Consider the following 21519-nt stretch of genomic DNA (forward strand, 5'->3'; position numbering starts at 1 on the left):
TTTACGCTGAATGTAGATACCGTGCCCACCCCTCATGGTTGGCAAGATGGGCAAGAGCTTCCTTGTCACCATGCCACACGTGTCTTACTTCTTAGCATCGGAGGAGAGCACCGCCACATTCGCATATACCGCCCCAATTCATTTTGGTCCCGATTGGCACCCAATAACTCAGTCTTCTCTGGGCATCTTACAGCCTTTCCCACCAGGACTACTGTAATCCGGGACGGCGCCGACAGGTTCTTAGTCTAAATTGACCTTTTGCTTATAATTTCATGGGACATCAAATAACCGGGTAGTATGTTCCATGGACATGTGACCTGCCCGCGACGTCTCCTCTCGTTTCAGCCCAGTTTGGTTGGCGTCGCTGTTATCCATGCCGTCTCAGCGTAGATTAGATGCTGAGGGTAAAGTTTCCATAGTGTAACAGAACCCGGGTCTTCTATCTATACATCGAACCTCTGTCTTGGGGCCTGTTCACATCACCGTTGGCTTTGCAATCCGGGTTTTCGTCGGGTGAACCCCGCAACGGAAAGTCAAACTGTAACCACAGCTTCCGTTTCCGTCACCATTGATATCGATGGTGACGGAAACATTGCTAATGGTTTCCGGTCGTCACCATTCCGGAAGGTTTCCGTCTTTCCGACAGAATCAATAGCGCAGTCGACTCAGATATTGATTCCGTCGTTAAAATGAAAACCTCCCGGAATGGTGACGAACGGAAACAGGAACGGAAAGCTGATGTGAACAAGGCCCTAAGGCCTTATGCACACGAACAAAGGCTATTGGTTACTGGAATGGGGCGGGGGATAAGATTCTGCAGCAAATCAATTGAAAACAGAGAATTCTGCCAGCATGTTGGCAGCCGAAAGCGTGTGCCGTATACATCACTATATAGTACCGTCTCGTTACACCGTATATTTGACTTGTCGTAGGTTCCCCAATATAATAATAATAACTCATACGTGGCGCAGGCGGCACGATGCTTTGGAGAACGACGAGGGCAAGGCCGAGCGCGCGTGCGGGTTCTACGGCCAGGAAGGAAAGGGTTAATCGGAGACGGCTCTGGTCAGATTAGTTCAGCCATGAATTATAGAACAGTCCGAAGCCATTAAAGCAGCGAGCTGGAGGTACGTGATACGTGGTAGAGATGGGGGCGGCTCATCCTCGCACCGAGCCGACCTTCCCAACACAGGATGAAATATGTAGAGACCAACCTCAGAAGCAAACAGGTCACCGGCCACCGGGGGGCGGCAGTGAGGCGTAAGGCATTCTGGACCTCCGGGTTGTCCCCAGTAATAGAGGAAGGGAATGGATTGGTATTATATATTTATATTAAAATTCCTGTAATAAAACATCAATGGGAGCGGATAGGCAGCGGATTACCGATACTCGGGCTTATTGGACGATGGTTTTAGGCCTCATCCACACGACATTCTATCCTATGGGCCAACGCACACGACCGTGGTTTCCATTGTCCGTGCGTCAACCGTAGCACAGACCGCAAAAAAAATAGGATGTCGTTTTACAGAACGCAATTGTAGTCAATGCACATCTTGTGAGCGCACGGTCCGGGATTGTGGACGGCCGGTAGATGACCGCAGCCTGTCCGTGCCGTCATCATGGACCGTGCGCTCCTCTATGGTCGTGTGCGTGAGGCCGAAGTCTATGTACAGCGGATGCGTCAAAGGAAAAAAAACGTTCAGGAGTCTCCGAATTTGTTCTCGGCTCAGTCTGCCGCTTCCGGACTTGTGAAATTCCACATTATATTGCGGTTTTTACGCTGGAAAAAAGTGCCGGATCATCAGCGATTGTGGATTATCAAATGCTGGTTTAATGGAACTTCACTGTATCAAAATGTATAAAAGAAGTAAATACTTACCAAAAATGTGACAAGAAAAAAAAAATTGAAATACGATAAAATATACAGAACTTTTTACACATTTGGGGCTTGTAAACTCCATAATTAGGACGGTTCTAGCTGCAGGTCGGAGTTACCCCCTAAGGGTCACGGATGATATAGATAGATATATACACACGCCTCAGAGGTTAAGCGGAGACTCAGAGGAAAGGGGGCAATTAGGGATTATCCGGATTTACCAAGGAGGTGGAGGAGTCGGCGAGCGCCGCACAGACGACATCGTACACACCAACAGGTTTTACTATATGAAGTCACAATAGTTGGAAGAAGCAGATACAGATGGCACCGGGGTGAACAGAGGGGAAGGGGGGGGTCAAGATTTACAAATGAAATACATGGGGGGGGGACACACAATGTCAAATGGAGTAGAAGTTGGTGTACAGGGACAGGTGGGGCACAAAGACAGGGAGGGGCTGAATATGGGGGGGGGGGTAGATTAAAAGATTACACCGAGTAGAGGCTGAGGATTAAAAACGGGGTACAGAGGCAAAGTAGAGGTCACAGACCGTGCAGGCTCAAGGGTTAGGGACATACATAAGGGATCAGAGGTTAGGGACATACATAAGGGATCACAGGTGAGTCTCGGAGGAGAAGGCCAAATGCACACGATGGGTATTACATTGCGCCTGCGGATTGTATCGGACAAGTTAATACCTGACCGCACATCAAAATGTAAAAACCGCATTAAAAAAACACTAAACAAAACTGCACTATTAGGCCCTGTCCACACAGAGTTTTGTTTTTTTTGCGGTCGACACGGAAACAGCACCAAAAGACGGCCGAAAATGCCTCCCATTGATTTCAATGGGAGGCGGAGGCGTTTTTCCCACGAGCTGAAAATATGCCCGGAGGTAAGAGGAGGGTCGTGCCCTTTCTGGGGCGTTTCAGTCTCTGACCTCCCGTTAACATCAATGGTGGGCAGAGGAAGCTTTTTTTTCGTTGCTTTTTCTGCCCGCGGAGCTCAATGGCCACCGCTTAGAGAGAGAGAGAGACAGAGACTCAGAGAGAGCGAGAGAGACAGACACCCACCCCGTCAGTCCATAAACTATTTGCATCAGTTCTGTCATATTCAAATGACGGGAGGTGAACGCAGGAAGCCGGATGATGACCGTACGTGGCCTCCAGCTCCTATAGGGGGCGTCACTCCGCTTTTCTAGATGCCGGAATGCCAAACCGGTGCCGGGCTATGTGTAACAAGGTGTTCAGCTGCCCATACAATAGCTGCGGGACCCCACAATACAGACGGTCTGACCAGCTTTCCGTGTTTGGGCTCCCCTGAGGACAACCCTTGTGGGAGCTGCACTGGTGGCTGTTTACTGATCCTCACTTAGCTTTCCCAGAAACAGAAATAACCCAGAACCAATGGAATAGAAAGACGAGCGGGTATCCGGCGCCCATGAATTAAATCTAAAAGTGGGAAGATGAGCAGGTGAGACGATTCAGCAGAGTTCATTCCGTGCTGCGGTGGGGAATGTGAGAACAGTCTGTGGGAGTGCTGGGTGAGGAGGGGGCCACACCATGAAATGGGAGCTGGCGAGTCGGCGGGAAGGGAGGATTTCTCCGGGTCAGGAATGTGGGGCTGATGTTTATCTTTTTAGGATCGGTGCCGTCGTATGGCCCAGAACGGGTGGGAAATGTATTATGGTTTAGGCAGCTTCTAAAGCACGGGGCTGGGGAGTGGCACGCAGACCCCCAATGTAATCACTAGGAGCGGGTGCCCTCCTCTGTAAAGTGGCATGGAGATAGACGCCAGAGAAACCGGATTAGTCTAGGCAGGGTCACTATCGGGTCAGAAGCAGCTCGCGTTTTTCCTCGCGCCTTCACGTAATGCCCTGCGCTTCATCACTCCACAATATGTTCAGCCCGATCTTCCTGGTTCACAAACCGAACACAAGAACTGCAGTGAAGACTGACACAGGCAGAGAGGAAGAAGTCGGGCAACCTGAACCCCAACAACGTGGACTTCTGACATTCAAGGGTCGGGTAAAACGGAGTGACAGCCCCTATAGACAGCGATGGCGGCCATTAGATTAAACACGTACGGAATGATACCAGACTGTAAATATAGGGCAGACCGAGGGCGAGGTAAATGGTTATCAGCGGCATCCAGGATCGGGCAGATCCACCCTTCAGATCTGCTCCCACGGCATCGGGGAGGGGGTGGGTTGGTAATTACGCTTGGGCACACACCGGGAACCTGCGCCCTGGTTATCAGCCTGATATCAGTCCCAGGACCTCCTGGGGCACTGTCGTTCACCCTCCCAGACCGGGGTGAGGGTTGGTTGATCTAGTTATCTGCTGTACAATATATAACGAGAGGGTGAAGGTGGAAGATTAAGATTGGCTCAGTCTGTCAATCCTCGTTGTGTCAGATCTGATCTTCATAGCGAACCCGGCCCATCACTGCCTCTCCTCAGCTATGGCACGCCCGCTGGCGCATGGGGTGTTTTACAGTATCGCGGTTGACGGGGTTAATGGCGTGCCAGGTAACGTGGCACAAGTACGAGCCGCACGACGGGATTTGATCTTTTGCAACTTTTTGACCAACGGGGTCAATTGCAGCTTCCATTATTCTGTATGGAGGAGCGTGGCGCATATTGTGCCGCCAGGAGGCCAATAACCAGGATGTTATCAGAACCTGATCATGTGACCGGAGTATTTTGTGCCGCCACGATCAGTTTTTTTTTAATGCGTTGTTGACTTAGGAGCTTGCAATTCAGGATCGGGCTATTGCTCCGCAGCTTGGATGTGATAAGACGGCACGTCTCAGGTGTGCGACTAGAGGGGTGTGCAAGGGTTAAAGCAGCTGAAGCAGACATTGCTGTTACCATAGGGAAAAGAGGGAGGGGGTGAGGAGAGAGAATGGGGGGTGGGGGCAGATCTGGAGCCTGGGGAAATAGGAATGTAGGGTGGGGATAGGAAAACAGAATTAAACCCTTAAATTCCCTACATCTGCCAGGGAGTGCAGCGGGAGGCGGAACCGCGACAGCGCCGACTATAGCGAGAAGACGACGTGATCCTGTAAATTATGTGTATGCATATACACACACACACACACATAGATATATACACACACACATATATATACACACACACACACTATATATACCACCTTCAGCCATTTGTAACAACCCAAAGATAATGGCTGAAAAACCGCAGTAAATTATTTTTTGGGCCGATTACACACACCTCTGGCGCCGCTTATCTCCAGGGTGGAAAAAAACAAAAACAGGCAAGTAAAAATCCAATCTATTTAATCCTGTTTTGTAGCCATGGACGGTCTGGCAGCGCTCAGACATTAGATTGTCAGCTGCCCACACACATAAGAGAGTTGTCAGCCAGAAGAGTGTTCCTGGAGTATGTTCACCCGCCGAGCGCGCACCTTATTACAATAGGATGTGGGGGATTAGCGGCTGTCGGACACCTTTTGGCATCTCCATCGTAAACAGAATAGAGGAGGGGGTTAAAATACAACAAGTCTAACATCATGATTGAGGCCCCTCCTGCACACGACCGGAAGGGCTATTACTGTCCGCAAATACCGTCCGTAGTGCAGATGTATTTTACGGATCCACAAAAACGGGAGGCTACAAATGTCACAGCCCCTTGAAAAGGTCTCCATGGTGAATCTCCTGCCGTCACATAGCAACGCTTCCGCGGCTACACATCCATACGAGTCCGCAAAGCGCCCGTGGACTTCTATGGGGGAGTCCGTGCCGCAATTGCGGACAAGAATAGGACGTGTTTGTTTTGCGGATCATTCCTACGGCCCGGACACACCTCCGTAAATATACAGAAAGGCGTCCGTGGCCTATAGAAATGGATGGGTAATTACGGATAAAAGCTACGGTCGCGCGCCTGGAAACTGAGTCTCTGAATACATTGTTGGTTATTGGTGCAACAAAAACTGCAGCTGCCTACAGCCTGGGAGCCACATTCAAGGGGCCCGAGAGCCACCGGCTGTGGGAGGAGGGGGGGCACCATATACCATACACAGCGCTCACGTATTAGTCATTCACAACCTTACGGACCGGTGTGGTATCAGATCTGGGCGGCTCCTTTCCTGACCATTTCGCTATGGGTCACTCGGCTCTATATATAAATACGAGACACACAGAAGATCGCAGCGATCACCGGATACTGCAAAATCGGGGCATTCAGTCCTTATGGCTCTAGAAATTGATTACTACAGCCCCCTGACCCGTGGATAGGTGATGGGGCCATACATAGGGCGAGGTTGATGCCAGACTAATGTTGTCTAAGCCTCCAGTTACCACCCCGATCCCCCCGTTAACACACCCGTTGTGCTCCGCTACCATGGCGCGGTGGCATAAATCTGCCCGTCAGGTTGGGGGCATTTCTCTAGTCTATAAATGGACCTGAACTGAAGGCACCAGAAAGGACGTGGAGCCAACAGCGCCGCAAAAATACAAAGTAATTACTAGAAACCAAGAAAAACAAACAGGAACTCCACCCGCCACCGCCGGACGAGTCACGTCGTCTCCCACACATCGGATAATTGCTCTCAACAAACCAGTTGCCGGGAGGATTTGCTGGAGGTAGTGAAACGTAAAAAGCCTTAGGCCAGACAGCTCCTCTAATCTAACTAGATTTAATAGGCTCAGCCTCCAACTCAATGACTTTTTAATGATTTTCTAAAAAGGGTCTAAAGTCCTGAGAGAAATCGCAGCCTTCCTGGTTAAAGGCACAGAAGCCCCCCGTCTCCCCTGCCCATCGTTATCTAGAGCACCGTCACAGGTCAAGCCTAGAATATAATCTTTGACGTCCCTCGTGTTGTGCTGGGCCATGTGTGAGGGAAGTGTAATCTAGTCTGAGGGGCGTGTCTTTTATTGTACAAGTCTATAGGGTGGAGCTTGTTCTGTAAGGACTTTGACCAATCACATGCATGGCTGCTCAGACCTGAATGTGAAGTCACATAACAGGTCAATCAGCATGTATCAGAGCAGGATGGGGCACCGGCCCTAATGAATATTCATGAGTCACATTTGTGATCGAGAAAACAGTCCGTCAGAGAGGACGGGGCCCGAAGCGAAGAAATAAGCCCTTTTTCAGGAGATGCTTGACACCGGCACACTCCGAAATAACTGCAAGTCCTGGTGCCCCCATAAAGTTTTCAGGACTCTACATCCTTCTGCAGGTTCTGATCACCCATTAAAATGGAGACCAAATCTGGAATGGACCGGACCCCCCCTCTCTCCAGGGGCCCCATAAAAGCCATATTGGCCTCTACTATGAAACGGATACTCTTAGAGCAACATTGTGGGACACCTTGGGTTGTCACTTCCCGCCCCCCCCCGAATCCAATTATAATGCTCTCTCTGAAGTGTAACTTAAAAGAGGACCTGTCACTATGTCATAGAAGTTGTACTGGGTAACTGCCCTGAACAGCGCTGTCTTCCTGATTCCAGGGATGTTTTTATATTTTTCCTGGATCCCCCCGCCCACTATTCTCTATATGCTAATTTTCTGTAGTTAGCCAACAGGGTGGAGCTAGCTTCCCTGCCTCTGATGCTGACCAATCAGCGTGTGGCAGCTTGAGGGTAGTTCACGCCCTGTTGGTGAACTACAGCACATTAGCATATGGGGAGCCAACACAACATCAGGCCATATCTCTGGAACGAGGGGGTCCAGGAAAAAAATAAAAACAGCGCTGGAATCAGGGCGATTCAGGTCAGTGAATAAATATTTATATATATATATATATATTAGGACCTAGTGACCGATCCTCTAAGGCTTCCCCAGCAATAAAGAATGGGGGACAGGGACAGCTGCCATCAGCTTGTGACCAGGGGGTCTGCAATATGTACAAGATGCACTCCGAGATTAGGAGAGAGTTCGCCAAGCATGGTCTCCACCGGTCGGATGTGGTTTTTGACCACCTCTTCTCTAGTCTCGGTGGAGTGACAGCGCGCCAATCACCAGAAAATCACTAATAAGCCTTCCTGGAGCGAGAGGCGCGTACGTAGAGGGATTAGGGTTTGGAGCCGAGCGTCTTGACTGGCAGTAATTGGGGACGGATCAGTCTCCAGACACGAATGTCTCATTTACTCGTCTTTGTTCGGTATAATGAGGGTGAGGGAGGTCGGGCGATGTGCGGCTGACGTAGAGGACACCCAATCTTTCAGTCCTCCTGCCCATCCTCTAAACCCTGCGCAGCGCTGGTTAACGGCATAATCCGGGGATTTCAGTGCATTATCCTAACGAGATCCCAGAGAGGAACTTTACTGCGGATACGTCTTGTAACATCTGAAGCTGAACGCGCCGGCCGAGGCTTCAGGGTCTCCATGGAAACCGATAGGCCGGGAGCTGCAAGGTCGCTGTGACCCGGGGGCTGAACGCCGCGTGCCGTCCACTGACAGCGTCCAGAAATACTTAGCAACAGTTACTAATGAGAGGCTTCCCGGCAAAGACCACGTAACCGAATAACTAGGCAATGATAGGAAAAAAACGGCAGCCAAAAAATGACCGACGCCCCGACAACGAGATCTCAAACTGAACGTCACTGCCGATAAATTCTGATAATTAACATTTACCAAACATGGCAACGCTCGGATAAACTTTAGGTTTCAATTTCTTTTTTTTTTTTTTTTTAAGAACTTTGCTTGCTGTCAGTGAATGGATTCAACGCTTCCAATCAGAGGCTGAACACCCGTCCTAATAATAATTTGTGGTTCTCACAGGTTCGGAGCTCTATAGTCAGGAGTCCGGCACCTAAGCCACAAATTATCAAGACGGGTTTTTAGCTTCAGCGTAAACATTGAATGTTTTCATCCACTGACAGCAAGTAGAGGTCTGGAAAATGATGAGGTATTTAAAACACATTGTGAAAAATGTACTAAGACATTTCAAGCGCCAGTCTCGAAACAAAGTGCGCTGGAGTACGATGCGTTACGCCTCTTTACAAATTTTGCGTATCTTGGGCCGACCTCGCACCAGAAATTGAAATCTACGGTCGCCAATTTTCGGCATAATTTATGGTAAATCTGTCAGTTTACGGAGGCCCCGCCTCTCCTGCTAAATCCCGCCCACTTTGAAATTAGCAAAAAAGTGTTAACAGTCACAAATGATAACGTGCGCTATAACGTGTTACTTTTCTACGCCATTACGATGGCGGAAATACTTTTACATAAAATCTGAAAACTTCAAAAGAGAAAACCTGAAAAGAGAAAAAAAAAAGAGAAATGCCTAGTAAGGCTGCGTTCACGCGTTTCGGTTGTGTGGTGCCAGGTCAGAAACCATGATGCAAAATTATACGGATATCACCACGAAATGGCGCAGGTTGCGATGCAGGTATTACGGGAAAAACATGTTTTTAACGTATTTCACTTATAAAAACCGCAAGGCCAATAACCGCATCACAAAGCCGCTGCAATTCATGGTAAAGCGCGTGTGATTTCTTTTTTTTTTACCTTGTGCCACACAACCGCAACGTGTGAACACAGACTTAGGGCAAGTTAACACAAAGTATTTTGGTGCGGTTTTTTTTCGTGGAAACCGCGCCAAAACACGCCCGAAATAGCCTCCTATTGATTTCAATGGGAGGCGGAGGCGCCATGCCCTTTTTTTGTCGGCAGCGCTCAATGGCAAATGTTTTTCAGCCTGTAAAAAAAAAAAAAAACGGAAAAAAAAAACCCGAAAAAAAAAACAAAACTGTGTGAACAGGGCCTTACGCTGCGATATGCGAGCAGGGCTTATACTACTGCATCAACAGGCAGGTTTTCTGTTCCGGACTCAAGAAAAGTTGGGTGACCACCTCTGCGGGAGCGCCAATGCAGTCCTATAAGTAGTCACCCAGCTTTCCCAGAAACAGATATTACAACTGAACTATTAATTGGACGGCGGGGCAGGGATTTAAAGCAACAAATGACACAGAAGCGTTGATGTAACAAGTGGGACTTGACGTAAAGGACGGAGACTCCTACAGAGCGGGACTTACCGGAATTGTCCTGGTTGCTGTACTGCCACTGCGTGCTGGAGATGAAGGACGGCTCCGGGGACCCCGTTCTGCAGTTCTCCACCATTTGTTGTGTGATGTGTCTGACCGTCTCTTTATTCTTGCGGTTCTTCCTGCGCCCCGAGTGCGGCCAGCCGTCCCCTTGCTCTATGTAGATGTTTCCTGGGTTCCCTTTATTGGCTCTATAACGGGACGGGGAGACCTGCTCCTCCTTGATCCGCATGGGTCCATAGCACACATCCCCCGGCCATACAGAAGACACCTCGTCCTGACTGTCCGCTTTCTGTTCGGCGTCCTCCTTGCCGTAATTGCTGCCGCCTTCGTGACAGCTGGCGATGGCGGAGTCTCCCGACGAGTTGGCCGGGCTCGTCCTTCTGGCCAGCCACGGTGAGATACTCCGCCCGGCCACCACGGCGGACAGCAGGGCCTCTGCACTGCTGGACGGGGCGCCCATATCATAGTCTACGAGTTCATCAGAAGTCTCGGATTTTATGCTGATGTCCAGAGCCGCCTTGATAAAGCTGTGGCAGGCCTGGACGATGTCCGTCATCTGGAGGTAGCTGGCTGCCGACATCACCTCGATGACGTTCTTACTGGTCAGCGCTAAGTGGGCGGAGTACATGAAGTCTATGATGGCCTTGAAGCCCTGGGCGGTGACAATGTCTAGTTGGGTGACGGTGGTCTGTTCGGACGACTTCTGTACCTGACAGTAGAGGGTCTTGAAGTAGCGGCTGCTGCCCAGCAGGACGTTCTTGTGCGCCTTGAAGATCTTCCCCTCCACGATGACGCAGACGTCGCAGAGAATGCCATGTTGCCGCTGCTCGTTCAGCTCGTGTAGAAGCTGCCGGTAGTGGGACGGGATCTCCATGTCCTCTTTACGATTATTCATTTGTGGACGCCTTCGGTTTATTGTCCCCACAAAACTGTTAATGGAGAGTAGAAAATTTTAATTTTGTGTCAGTATTCACTGCAGCTCTGGCATTCTGTTCTCACATCAAGTACATCCTATGGGTGGATATTTAACGGCTATGACCGGAACATATTGGACACGTGAGTAGAATCCCTATAAAACATTTTCTCAAGTGTCTTTCCAGCAAGTGGACTACAAGTCTCAGCATGCTCTGTCAAGTAGTGGAGTATCACAGGTTAAAGACACGACAATTTACATAATATAGGTGCACTGCGGGGGTGGGGGGGGGGTGATGGTTCCCGTTGTACAAGTACAAATCCTCCCCCCTTGGAGTTCAAAAAGATCTGAAGAGGCTCGATCCAACTTCTGAGGACATTCCACATTAGAGAACATCAAAGGGGTCACTCCCCATCCCCCCCCCCTTACCCACACCCTATTGGGGTTTGCTTTGGGCGGTGAAATCCTGGACTAAATAATCCCAGAGATTAGTGTCAATCCTGGAGCGTCGAGTCCACGAAGATACAAGGAAAGATAAAAGATGAGGAGGAGGAGTAGAGATCTGACGAACAGGACCCTCCAATATGGAGTCAAATTGGCCGTCAATCGGTAAAGGGGCTGTCGGTCTTGGGACGTGGCACATGTAGATAATACCGGTGGTCTCCACCAATGAAAGGCTCAATAAACCGGAGCAAAGGGGCACTACAATGTCAAGGATGACCAATCAGTGACCACTTCCGTTGGCTATTAGAGGTGCATGATGGGATTCGTAGTAGGTAATAGGGATAGTGTCTACTTGCCTATGTGACCACCGGAGTTAGGCCGCACGCACACGACAGTGTTTTTAATCCGTAATTACGGACTCATTCATTTCTATGGGCTACGGACACCTTTCCGTATTTTTACGGATGGGCATCCGTGCCGTAGAAATGATAGAACTCGTCCTTTTTTGTCCGTAATTACGGCACGGACTCTTTATAGAAGTCTACGGGCGCTTCCGTGATTACGGACGTGCATCCTTAGCCGTCCGTAATTACGGAAGCGTTGGTATGCGACGCCGGGGGGTTACCCTAGATTCCTCCCTGTTGTTTGTGGATCCGTAAGTACGGATGCGTTACGGATGCACTAAGGACCGTATTTACGGACACCGTTCCGTGTATGCGGATGATTTACGGATGACTAAAAATGACGACTGATCCGTATTTACGGATGGATGTAAAATACGGTCGCGTGCCTGGGGCCTAAAAGGTTTCTAAAACCCTAATGCGGACAACCGACACCCAGACGTGAGGTCACAATCGTTTGTGGTGCGCACAATGAGTCGGTCGCCGCTCCAGGGGCTGCTCGCAGGATGAGTAACCTCTGACATGGAGCGGTGCGAGATGGAGACGTCACCCGGCCGGCGTCACAAGCCACACGCACGGCACCACGGCCGATCAGTGGAAATGTTCTGCACTGATGGTGTGGGGGATATTAGATTAATAGAGGAGTCGGCCGGGAGGAGACAGGCGATAGTGAATGAGGGGATGGGGTGTAACTAGAGGTCTATGGTGCCGTTCCATGGCGCGCCTCTGCCGACACGACGTTGCACCGAACACTGGCATTGGAGAGGCACCTGCCGGTTATAATAAAGGGACACTAGATCTAGAACCCATAGTCATATGTACATTTGTTGTGCAGTTGAATGCAATCTATTGCTCCTTGTTATCAGCCACCGGGAAATGGAGGAAAAACTCCTGCCCCATCACTTATAAGATATGGACTCCACCGAGTGCCAATTGGGCCGTTTTTCACAGCATCCGAGTGGCACCCGATACGTTTTCACGGACACATTCACTTTAGCGGGTGAATTGGGTCCGACTCGGATCCGTGGAAAGTAAGGACATGTCCCATCTCTCCACGGATCACTGACGGGACTCAGCCGTCACACACGGTCATGTGCATTAGGCTTTAGTGTCCCCTTAAATACAATAAGCCAGGGGTCTGATACCTACGGCTCCCCAGACATTATGAAACTCCAACTCCCAGCATGCCCAGCAGCAGTTAGAGCATGCTGGGAGTTGTAGTTTCACAAAAGACCGTAAACACCAAGTACTCACCGAGCGTAGAGATAATATTAGGGCTCCTTAATCTTGGTGGTGACGGAGTGTCAGACGGGTTGTTGGCATGATGTCCCAGACACCGGGGAGGAAGGTCTCGAAATCCCTGAAAATGACAGTAAATATTAACATGTGACATCATCGGTAGACAGACGAGACGTCCAATCACAGCGCAGGTATCACACATGGACCAAATCTCATCCAACCCGCCAGACGATCGCTCCATATTTATTACCCACGTTCTGGTAAACTTCCCTGTTGGAGGATTTTCTTAATAATTCAGCTGACAGGGGACGGAAACTATTCCAGATCTAGGGACCTTTCCCCAGCAGCAGCAGCAGCTACGTGCCAGTATTGTAAGTCTGTGTGAATGTCTAACACCAGGTGTGACCAGAATAAGACGCGTCTCATCGTTTAGGTAGGAAAGCCGACCAAACGCATCTTGATGATGCTTTTAAAGGGCCAGTAACCTCAAAAAACGAAGCACTGGAGCATTAATAGAGGAGTGGCCCCTACTATGGATGCAAATGGAGGTCCTCAGCACTGGAGATCGGTCACATTGTAATGATCATGGGGGGGGGCAGGAAGGTTTCACAATGCAGTCTGTCCCTAGCCCACATGGCTGATAACAGAGAGCAAAATAAAACAAAAACAAGACATTGTGGAATAATACTGTTCATATGGTAACCAGAAGCAAATTCCACTCAGCCGTCACTCTGTTATATCCGTTTCTGGGAACCTATATGGTCGCCGTTACAATTTTCCGCCAGTGGCTGGATATTACATAGTTCTGAATGGGATCTTAGAAGGGTATTACTATCTTAGAGCCTTGAGATGTGAATACCCCTTTAAGTCAAGTTCACACTATGCAATTTTTTTGGGCATGTATTCAGAAGCGCTGTCATCTCCCCCGAACCTGGTTGTCAGGAAAAGGAATATGGCGGCTGACCTCCTCCTGGTCTGCGTCAGCTTCCTCTCGCAGCAGAGAACTCTCAGCGTGTCATATGACTCCGCCCAACTCTGCTGATTGGCTGACGAGGTTCACAGTGGGAATATACAACAGGTGATTTTCCAGCCCCTGACTGCCACTTTGAGGGGCTGTTATGTCAGCACAATTGCACCCGCCCAATTGGGTTATTATGGCATTCCTGCGCCCTGGTGACATGTTCTCTCCAAAGTATCACATTAAATATTTTAGACTATCTTTATATATACAGTATATTAGTCAATGCTGCTTTACTGGAGGGAAGCGGCGTTTGTGTGTACTGGCCCTTTAAGCAGATAGTGTAATATAACAGGGAATCAGAGCAAGAAAATTACAGGAACACAGAAACGATCCGAGAACAAAGTGCCCCAGATATCCGCCCCACGTGGAGCAAGTGGCCCACTTTCCTCTCCACTCACAAACCACAATTCACTTAATCCATCATCCGCAGTACGAGGCTCTCCGGATCTCTACACCGGCGATAGTCCGTCCGCTCACAGCGAGAATAAATCGCCTATTGCAGCGCGCACCCCACCCTAATAAGAGGCTCCGTCCAGGAGCAGCGAGGGACATAGAGGGGGGTAGTGGATGACCGGGCGTAGAGCGGAGCGAGACCAGGAGGACGCACGGTCAGAAGAGTAGAATATGGACATAAGGCGCCCGGCACACGACCGTAACTTTTATCCGTAATTACGGATCCATTCATTTCTATAGGCCACGGACGCCTTTCTGTATATTTACGGATGTGCGTCCGGGTCGTAGAAATGATCCGCAAAATATAGAACATCTCCTATTCTCGTCCGCAATTGCGGCACGGACTCCCCATAGAATTATATGGGCACTTCTGCAATGGCGGACGGCTAGATCTGCATCCGTATTTGCGGACAGTAAAAACCATTACAAATCACATGCATGAGGTTTAAGGCCTCATGCACACGACCGCGCCCGTATTCACAGTCCGCCATTACGGGGCCGGCCGGCCGCGGACAGCCACCTGCATTTTTGGCCTGTGCTGCCATACAGAGTATGAAAGCGGTACGCTACTCCGGCCCGGACACCATCCCGCAAATATACGGGAAGGTGTCCATGGTCAATAGAAGTGAATTGGTCCGTAATTGCGGACCAATTCTACGGTCGTGTGCGTGGGGCCTAAGGGCTAATTCACACAGAGTTTTTTGGCGCTGTTTTTGACATGGTTGATCAATGGAAGGCGGAGGTGGGTTTTTTTTCACGCAAGCGGTGCTTAATGGCCGAGGCCAAAAAACGCCACAAATCATGCGGCAAAGAAAGTAACAGGCAGGTTAAAATCTGCCTCCAAATTCCTGAAATAATTTTGAGGCAGATTTTTCTGCCTGCAAAAAACGCTGTGTGAACAGGGCCCAATACTGGGAAAATAATATTAGAAACATTTTGATAAGAAATAAAAAAAAAAAAATGGGAATAAATAATAATAGAAATAACAATTAAAAGGGTCTTCCCACCGTTAGAAGTGAGGGTGTATTATTAGGGTACGCCAACACTTCGGCCTGCCAGGTGCCCCACGACCCTCAGCATAAAGCGCCACGTCACTAGTTAAAGGGGCGGACTGACAACGACAACCCATCCGTATACCCCATTGGAGAATATGGAAGTCATGGAGGCGGGTCCCCCGGTTGGGCGACAGAAGACCTCTTGAAATTCGTCTCGTCAACTATTGGCTGGCTAGAAGGGCATATTCACATCGGTTTCAGAAATTTCTGCGACTGTCCCATTGATCGGAATTGGGTTTGTAAAAATCCGTGCACCTGCCGCAGAAACAACCCAAACACGTGCATGGAACGGAGATTCAGCGGCAGAAATTTCTGCAACAAATCTGCGTCACGTGAATATAGCCCAACATAGTCTAATAATATGTCCCACAAATCCAATGACAATTCCGTAATATTCCCAACGTGAGTTATTATAGGGCTATGGCGAGAAGAATCACGTCGGATTTCCTTTACCACCGTTTATTTTATTGCTCAAATGCATCTAAAAAAATACGAAGCAACTTTACAAATAGTCTTGATTAAAAATCTACTACCGTTTTGTGTGCACAGCTCCTGTGCTCGCCTATGGGTTTCCATAGTTACAGACTACAAACCAACCCTGTGTAGTCTGATCCCACAGTTTTCTCATACTACTCACAGGGGTTTTTTTTTTTGTAGATTGGAACCATAAAAAGACACATAGGCCTGCACAGGAGCTGCACACACAAAACGGTAGGTGATTTTTGAACGAATATTATTTGCCAAGTTGCTTCATTTTTTTTTTTTTTTAAATACATTGGATCCGCCAAAAATCTAATGGGGCCTTGACTGGCAGTCTATGAACAAGGGTGTCAACCGATTCAGGATAGATTTTTCATGGGCAATTATTTTTATTACTATTGCGATAAGCGGCACATCCATGTACGTTAGCCGCTTATCTCCATGCGCCACTAAAACAGTGTATGGGCCGTTAATGGGGAATCAGGGCTGATAACGATCCTGGGCTGACGGTTATCCTATGCCACGGAAGACCCCCCAGTGTATAAACAATCCCGCACACCCCGTCAGTTTGGCCAGAATGCTGGTGAAGGGTCCGTCAGTCAATATGATCTGTCGTTCTACCCTCTAAGTGCGTCGGGTGTTATCCAGTGGAATTCTAAAAATGCTTCTTTACCCGAACTCATTGACAGATAAAGAGCGGGGCTGTCGCTGCCACACAAGGAAAGATATGCGAAAAGCAGGAGGTCGTCACGAGAAACACAGAAGATAAGACTGCGATATAATACCCGGTATGTTCTAGCATTAAAGAGTATTCATAAGTCGTCACTCGGCTTTCCCAGGCTCCTGAACAGCGAGCTATAGAGAGTGATAAACCCCGTTCAGTTGGATCACAACCCGTCGGAGCTGTAATTGTGACCAGGTTGGTTCTCAGGGCATGCTGGGAGTTAGCAACAGCTGGAGATCCATAGGTGGCACCCAATGGAATGGGCAGATGGGCAGTAGATACTTCTCTGCTTCTCCTTTACCTAATCAATGTAGGTGCCAGGGCATCTACAGCCAGCGCTCACCACACCCATGAAAGGACTATGCCAGGCCATCTACAGGGGCATCTACAGCGCTCGCCACACCCAGGAAAGCACTATGCCGGGGCATCTGCATACAGCGCTCGCCACACCCAGGAAAGCACTATGCCAGGGCATCTACAGCCAGCGCTCACCACACCCAGGAAAGCACTATGCCGGGGCATCTACAGCCAGCGTTCACCACACCCAGGAAAGCACTATGCCAGGGCATCTACAGCCAGCGCTCACCACACCCAGGAAAGCACTATGCCAGGGCATCTACAGCCAGTGCTCACCACACCCAGGAAAGCACTATGCCAGGGCATCTACAGCCGGCGCTCACCACACCCAGGAAAGCACTATGCCAGGGCATCTACAGCCGGCACTCACCACACGCAGGAAAGCACTATGCCAGGGCATCTACAGCCGGCGCTCACCACACCCAGGAAAGCACTATGCCAGGGCATCTACAGCCAGCACTCACCACACCCAGGAAAGCACTATGCCAGGGCACCTGCAGCCGGCGCTCACCACACCCAGGAAAGCACTATGCCAGGGCAGATGCTGAATTCAAGCCGGGACAAGGATTGGGGAAAATACAAAACGCAGCACTGGAGATAGCAAGTCGCACCCCGCTCATAACCCGCCCTCTGATAGTAATAATAGAAGCAAATACACTACAACTCCCAGCATGCCGTGACAGCAGGGGGAGCCACAGCTATAGAGGATATACACCCGGCAGATTACACAAAGTCAATTACCTACGGACGCTCCAATAGAAATTACCCAGAACACCTTGCAGTGTAACTTACGGTGGAGTCTCTCCCGGGCGCCGTCACTCTCGTTCCCGCACGCTTCTCCCTGATTATTACTGAGGTTTTTGTTGCAGGCAGAAAAATTTGCCTCAAAATTCCTGAAGGAATTTTGAGTCAGATTTTGATCTGCCTCCATTTATTTGCCGCAGTTTTTGCGGCATTTATCGCAGTGCTTTCGGCTGTAGCCATTGAGCGCCGCGGGCAAAAAACACTCTTTCTGCCTCCCATTGATTTCAATGGCAGGTTAGAGGCGGAAACGTGGCAAGAAAGAGCGTGCCGCTTTTTTTTTATTTTACCGTGAGCGGCTAAAAGTCACCGCGAAAAAAAAAAAAAAAACACCTTCCACTGAAATCAACGGGAGGCGGTTTCGGATGTTTTTTTGCGGCGGATTCTGATGCGGTTTCTGTGTCAAAATCGGCATAAAGAAAAAAACCACAAAACTGTGTGAACTGGGCCTAAGGCCGGATTTACACGGGCGTGTGCGTTTTGCGCGCGCAAAAGGTACTTAACAGCTCCGTGTGTCAGCCGCGTATGATGCGTGGCTGCGTGATTTTTGGATGCGCCATTGTGTGTGTAGATTCATGGCGCATCCAAATCAATGGAAGTCTGACCTGCACCCCATTATTGAGCATCACAGCCCCTTTATTCTGGGATTAGGGGTTTTTGGGGGGTTTCAGATCTTTTACTGACCAAGATATCGATAACAAAACTGAGGAGGTCCCGTTAGCTTGTACCGGCACTGCGACCACTGGCGGACGGTAATACCCGGGGAGGCATTAGGGACACGGTCAGTACGGTGACCAAGTCTTTCCTAAATCACTGGCAGCCCCAGTCACATTGCCCTTTTAATTAATTCCCATATGCGGAGCCCCCACCTGCAGCCGCCAGACAGGTGTGTTATTACTGCGGTATCCCCCGATTCCTGGGTGTAAGTCGGCTGTAGCTTAGATACCCCCGGGGGACAGCGTGCAGTTGCAGCGGAGCTCCGCAGATTCCCCTTTTGGAGGTTACAGGAAGGAGGAGGGAAGGGAGGAAGAGACAAAAGAGGAAACAAGGGAAAAGGTGAAAGTAAAGAGGGGGCAGTAAGGGAGGGGGTGGGGAAAAAGGGAGGAGGTTCTGTCCCTGGCACGCAACCACCTCTGTACAAAGCGCAGCATTCAGTGCCCTGCCCAAGGAAGGCAACACCTTCCCCAACACCCCAAAAATAGACGCTCACAAAGTTCTGTCCTGATTGGGGGGGGGGCCACAGGTGGCACAACCAATCCTGGATCAGCACCACCGGATGTACCCGCTACACCTACCAATACCAGCTGACGCTACTATAAACTTCTAATGCCCACTGATATAATACCCAGATGCCATGCACTTGGCGCACACATAAGGACTATGTATTGATCGTTCCCAGGACTTTTTGCAAAACCGACCTCATTCAGGACCATCATTTGGCCACTAGAAGACGGCGGGCCGGTAATCTGAAGAGGGGGCAACTAGGGGGAATCTGTACCCCCACAAGTGCGCTGTGAACCCGAACGTCCACAGTTTATAAAGGGATTTGCTCAACAGATATATCTACAGTAGGGAAATCGCTCACAGTGGAATCCCCTAATAACCTGCGGTGCCAACGTGACCACCAGCTCCATAGACCGTCGCGATCGGCAACAAACTTTCCATTCGGTCCAGTTCCTATTTGTCGTTGTCAACAAAGTAACAACTGCTGCACGTTGTGTGTGGAAAGTACCAGGAGCAACTTAAAGGGACACTAGTACCAGGAGCAACTTAAAGGGACACTAGTACCAGGATGGAAGCGATTTCTCCCCGTTATCAGCTATCGGAGGCTGGGGAAACGGCAGGATCGTACCGGATGTGAATACAATCTACTATCCGCTGTTATCAGCCATCTTGAATGCAATCTGTCGCTCTCTGTTATCAGCCACGGGCAGAGGTGGAGGGTAGCGCTCTTCAATGGGACGTGTGATCGGGAGTAATGGCGGATGTAACAAATAGTCTGATGTGTAATATATAATAGAACTTCTCAGGAGGTGCCGGCAAAATATTCAAAGCAAATATTTCCCTAACAAACCCCCCCACCAAATAGTCCACACAACCGTCCATTCATCGCATAACCAGCGCTCACCCCCACAGGACACCCACCCAGCAGCCGCATAACAGACAGACGTAGGGGACTTGTAAAGGTAACTAGGTTATACCCACACCCAAATATCACACCCCGCGCCCCCAGGCAAAAACCCCCACCCACAGTGCCCTGACACTAACACGTCATTACCATGTGTACACCTAGACTGGGGGTCCTGTATGGAATATATATATATACACACACACACTCTATAGTTGTAGCAGAGCTGAGTGTGTCTTTTTTTCTAACACACAAATGACATATGAACAACTCAGCTCTGCTACATCTACCTTCAGGACCTATCACCTGCTCCATGAGAAGACGCTTGGTATACAGCAGTGGCCGGGATAATACACCTGCTCCTGGACTTATCACGGAGAACACAGGGGTGGGGACCAATGTACACAGCCTGGGGGAGGGGGGCGCCTCAATAATTCAGCGACCATTACTAAGGCCAACAGGGGTCACCCCTAGGACAGGTATATACGGAGTATACAGGTGTGTGCACAGCCAATGGGGACCTCACAGCCAGATGTGGAAAATATAAAGTACAGCAGCAAGGGTTAATATTAATTCTATATTATATATATATAGCATAATGTGTTATTATAGGAGCACTGACCCTCGCTCCCCCCCGTACATGTGACACATTATAACCCGCGGCCGCCACACAGATATATACTGAGAACATACAGAAGAGACCCCGGGCGGCCGGGCGCAGCGTCCACCCTGGCACTGCCACCCTCCCCCGGAAACCAGTACATTTCTCCCAGCGGCTCGCGTAGGCTCGGTATCCCACCCGTACCCCGGTGTAGTGCGCCCCGTACCTGTGTCCAGTCTCCGGTCAGTCGGTGTCTGTCTCTACTGCGCGTTCCCGACACTGTCAGACGGCGCTGGGGGCGGAGTCCGAGGCGGGGCTTCCTCTCGCAGCCGGCAGGGGGCGTGGTGTCTACCGAGTCAGACAGAGCAGGAGGCCGCGCTCACAGACGCTCCGTACTGACAGCAGCAGATTACTATGCTCCGCCCACTAAGGGTAGGGAAGTAGATAGCTGGGGGGGTGGCTTAGAGAAGAGGGTGGGGGTTAGTCAGACACGCCCAGGTAGCCGAGCCCTATTGGCCAAAGCGGCTGGATAATTCTATTAGTCCCGCCCATGTGTCAGTCGCTTGGAAGGCGGAGCTGTCTGCGAGGGGTGGGAGTTGGGAATCAAGACCACGTGGGAGAATCGTGAACACGTGACTTAGGAAATGCCATTCAGGGTCAGTGTCGCCTACCAGTCGTGGCCATTGTGCCCCCCCGTTATAGCTGCTCAGAACTGCCCCTACCATGTCCCCCTACCACCTGTGCTTATGACCGTCCCTGGCCAACTGTACCACACCGTGCACGTGAAAGCCTGCGAAAACCAATGTGATTTCGGTGGGCATCGTTTGACTGTCGCATGACACGATCGGACGGCACAATAAGGCGCTGTTCACACGGGTTTTTTTGCAGACAGAAAATTCTACCTGCAAAAATCAGCTCTGGTTTTTTGGAAGTGGCTTTGCCGCGTTTGTGAATTATATATATATATTTTGCCGCGTTTTTTTTTACCTCTGTCTTCAACAGGCAAAGGAAAATA

The 21519-nt window shown here is 49.8% G+C and overlaps 1 protein-coding gene across 1 annotated transcript in view; it reads right to left on the reverse strand.

The window, feature by feature from the left end:
• LOC142666235 (zinc finger and BTB domain-containing protein 46-like) overlaps positions 1-20935 on the reverse strand; it is a 49691-nt gene extending 28756 nt beyond the window's left edge. The window contains exons 1-3 of the mRNA XM_075846223.1: positions 20731-20935; positions 12900-13005; positions 9876-10816 (exon numbers count right to left, since the gene is read on the reverse strand). Of these exons, the coding sequence (XP_075702338.1) occupies positions 9876-10782 (907 nt within the window). The 5' untranslated portion in view covers positions 10783-10816; positions 12900-13005; positions 20731-20935. The remainder of the gene's footprint in view (positions 1-9875; positions 10817-12899; positions 13006-20730) is intronic.
• Positions 20936-21519: the final 584 nt, after the last annotated feature.

Source organism: Rhinoderma darwinii, chromosome 13 (genome assembly GCF_050947455.1).
Source record: "Rhinoderma darwinii isolate aRhiDar2 chromosome 13, aRhiDar2.hap1, whole genome shotgun sequence".
Classification (NCBI taxonomy): Eukaryota; Metazoa; Chordata; class Amphibia; order Anura; family Rhinodermatidae; genus Rhinoderma; species Rhinoderma darwinii.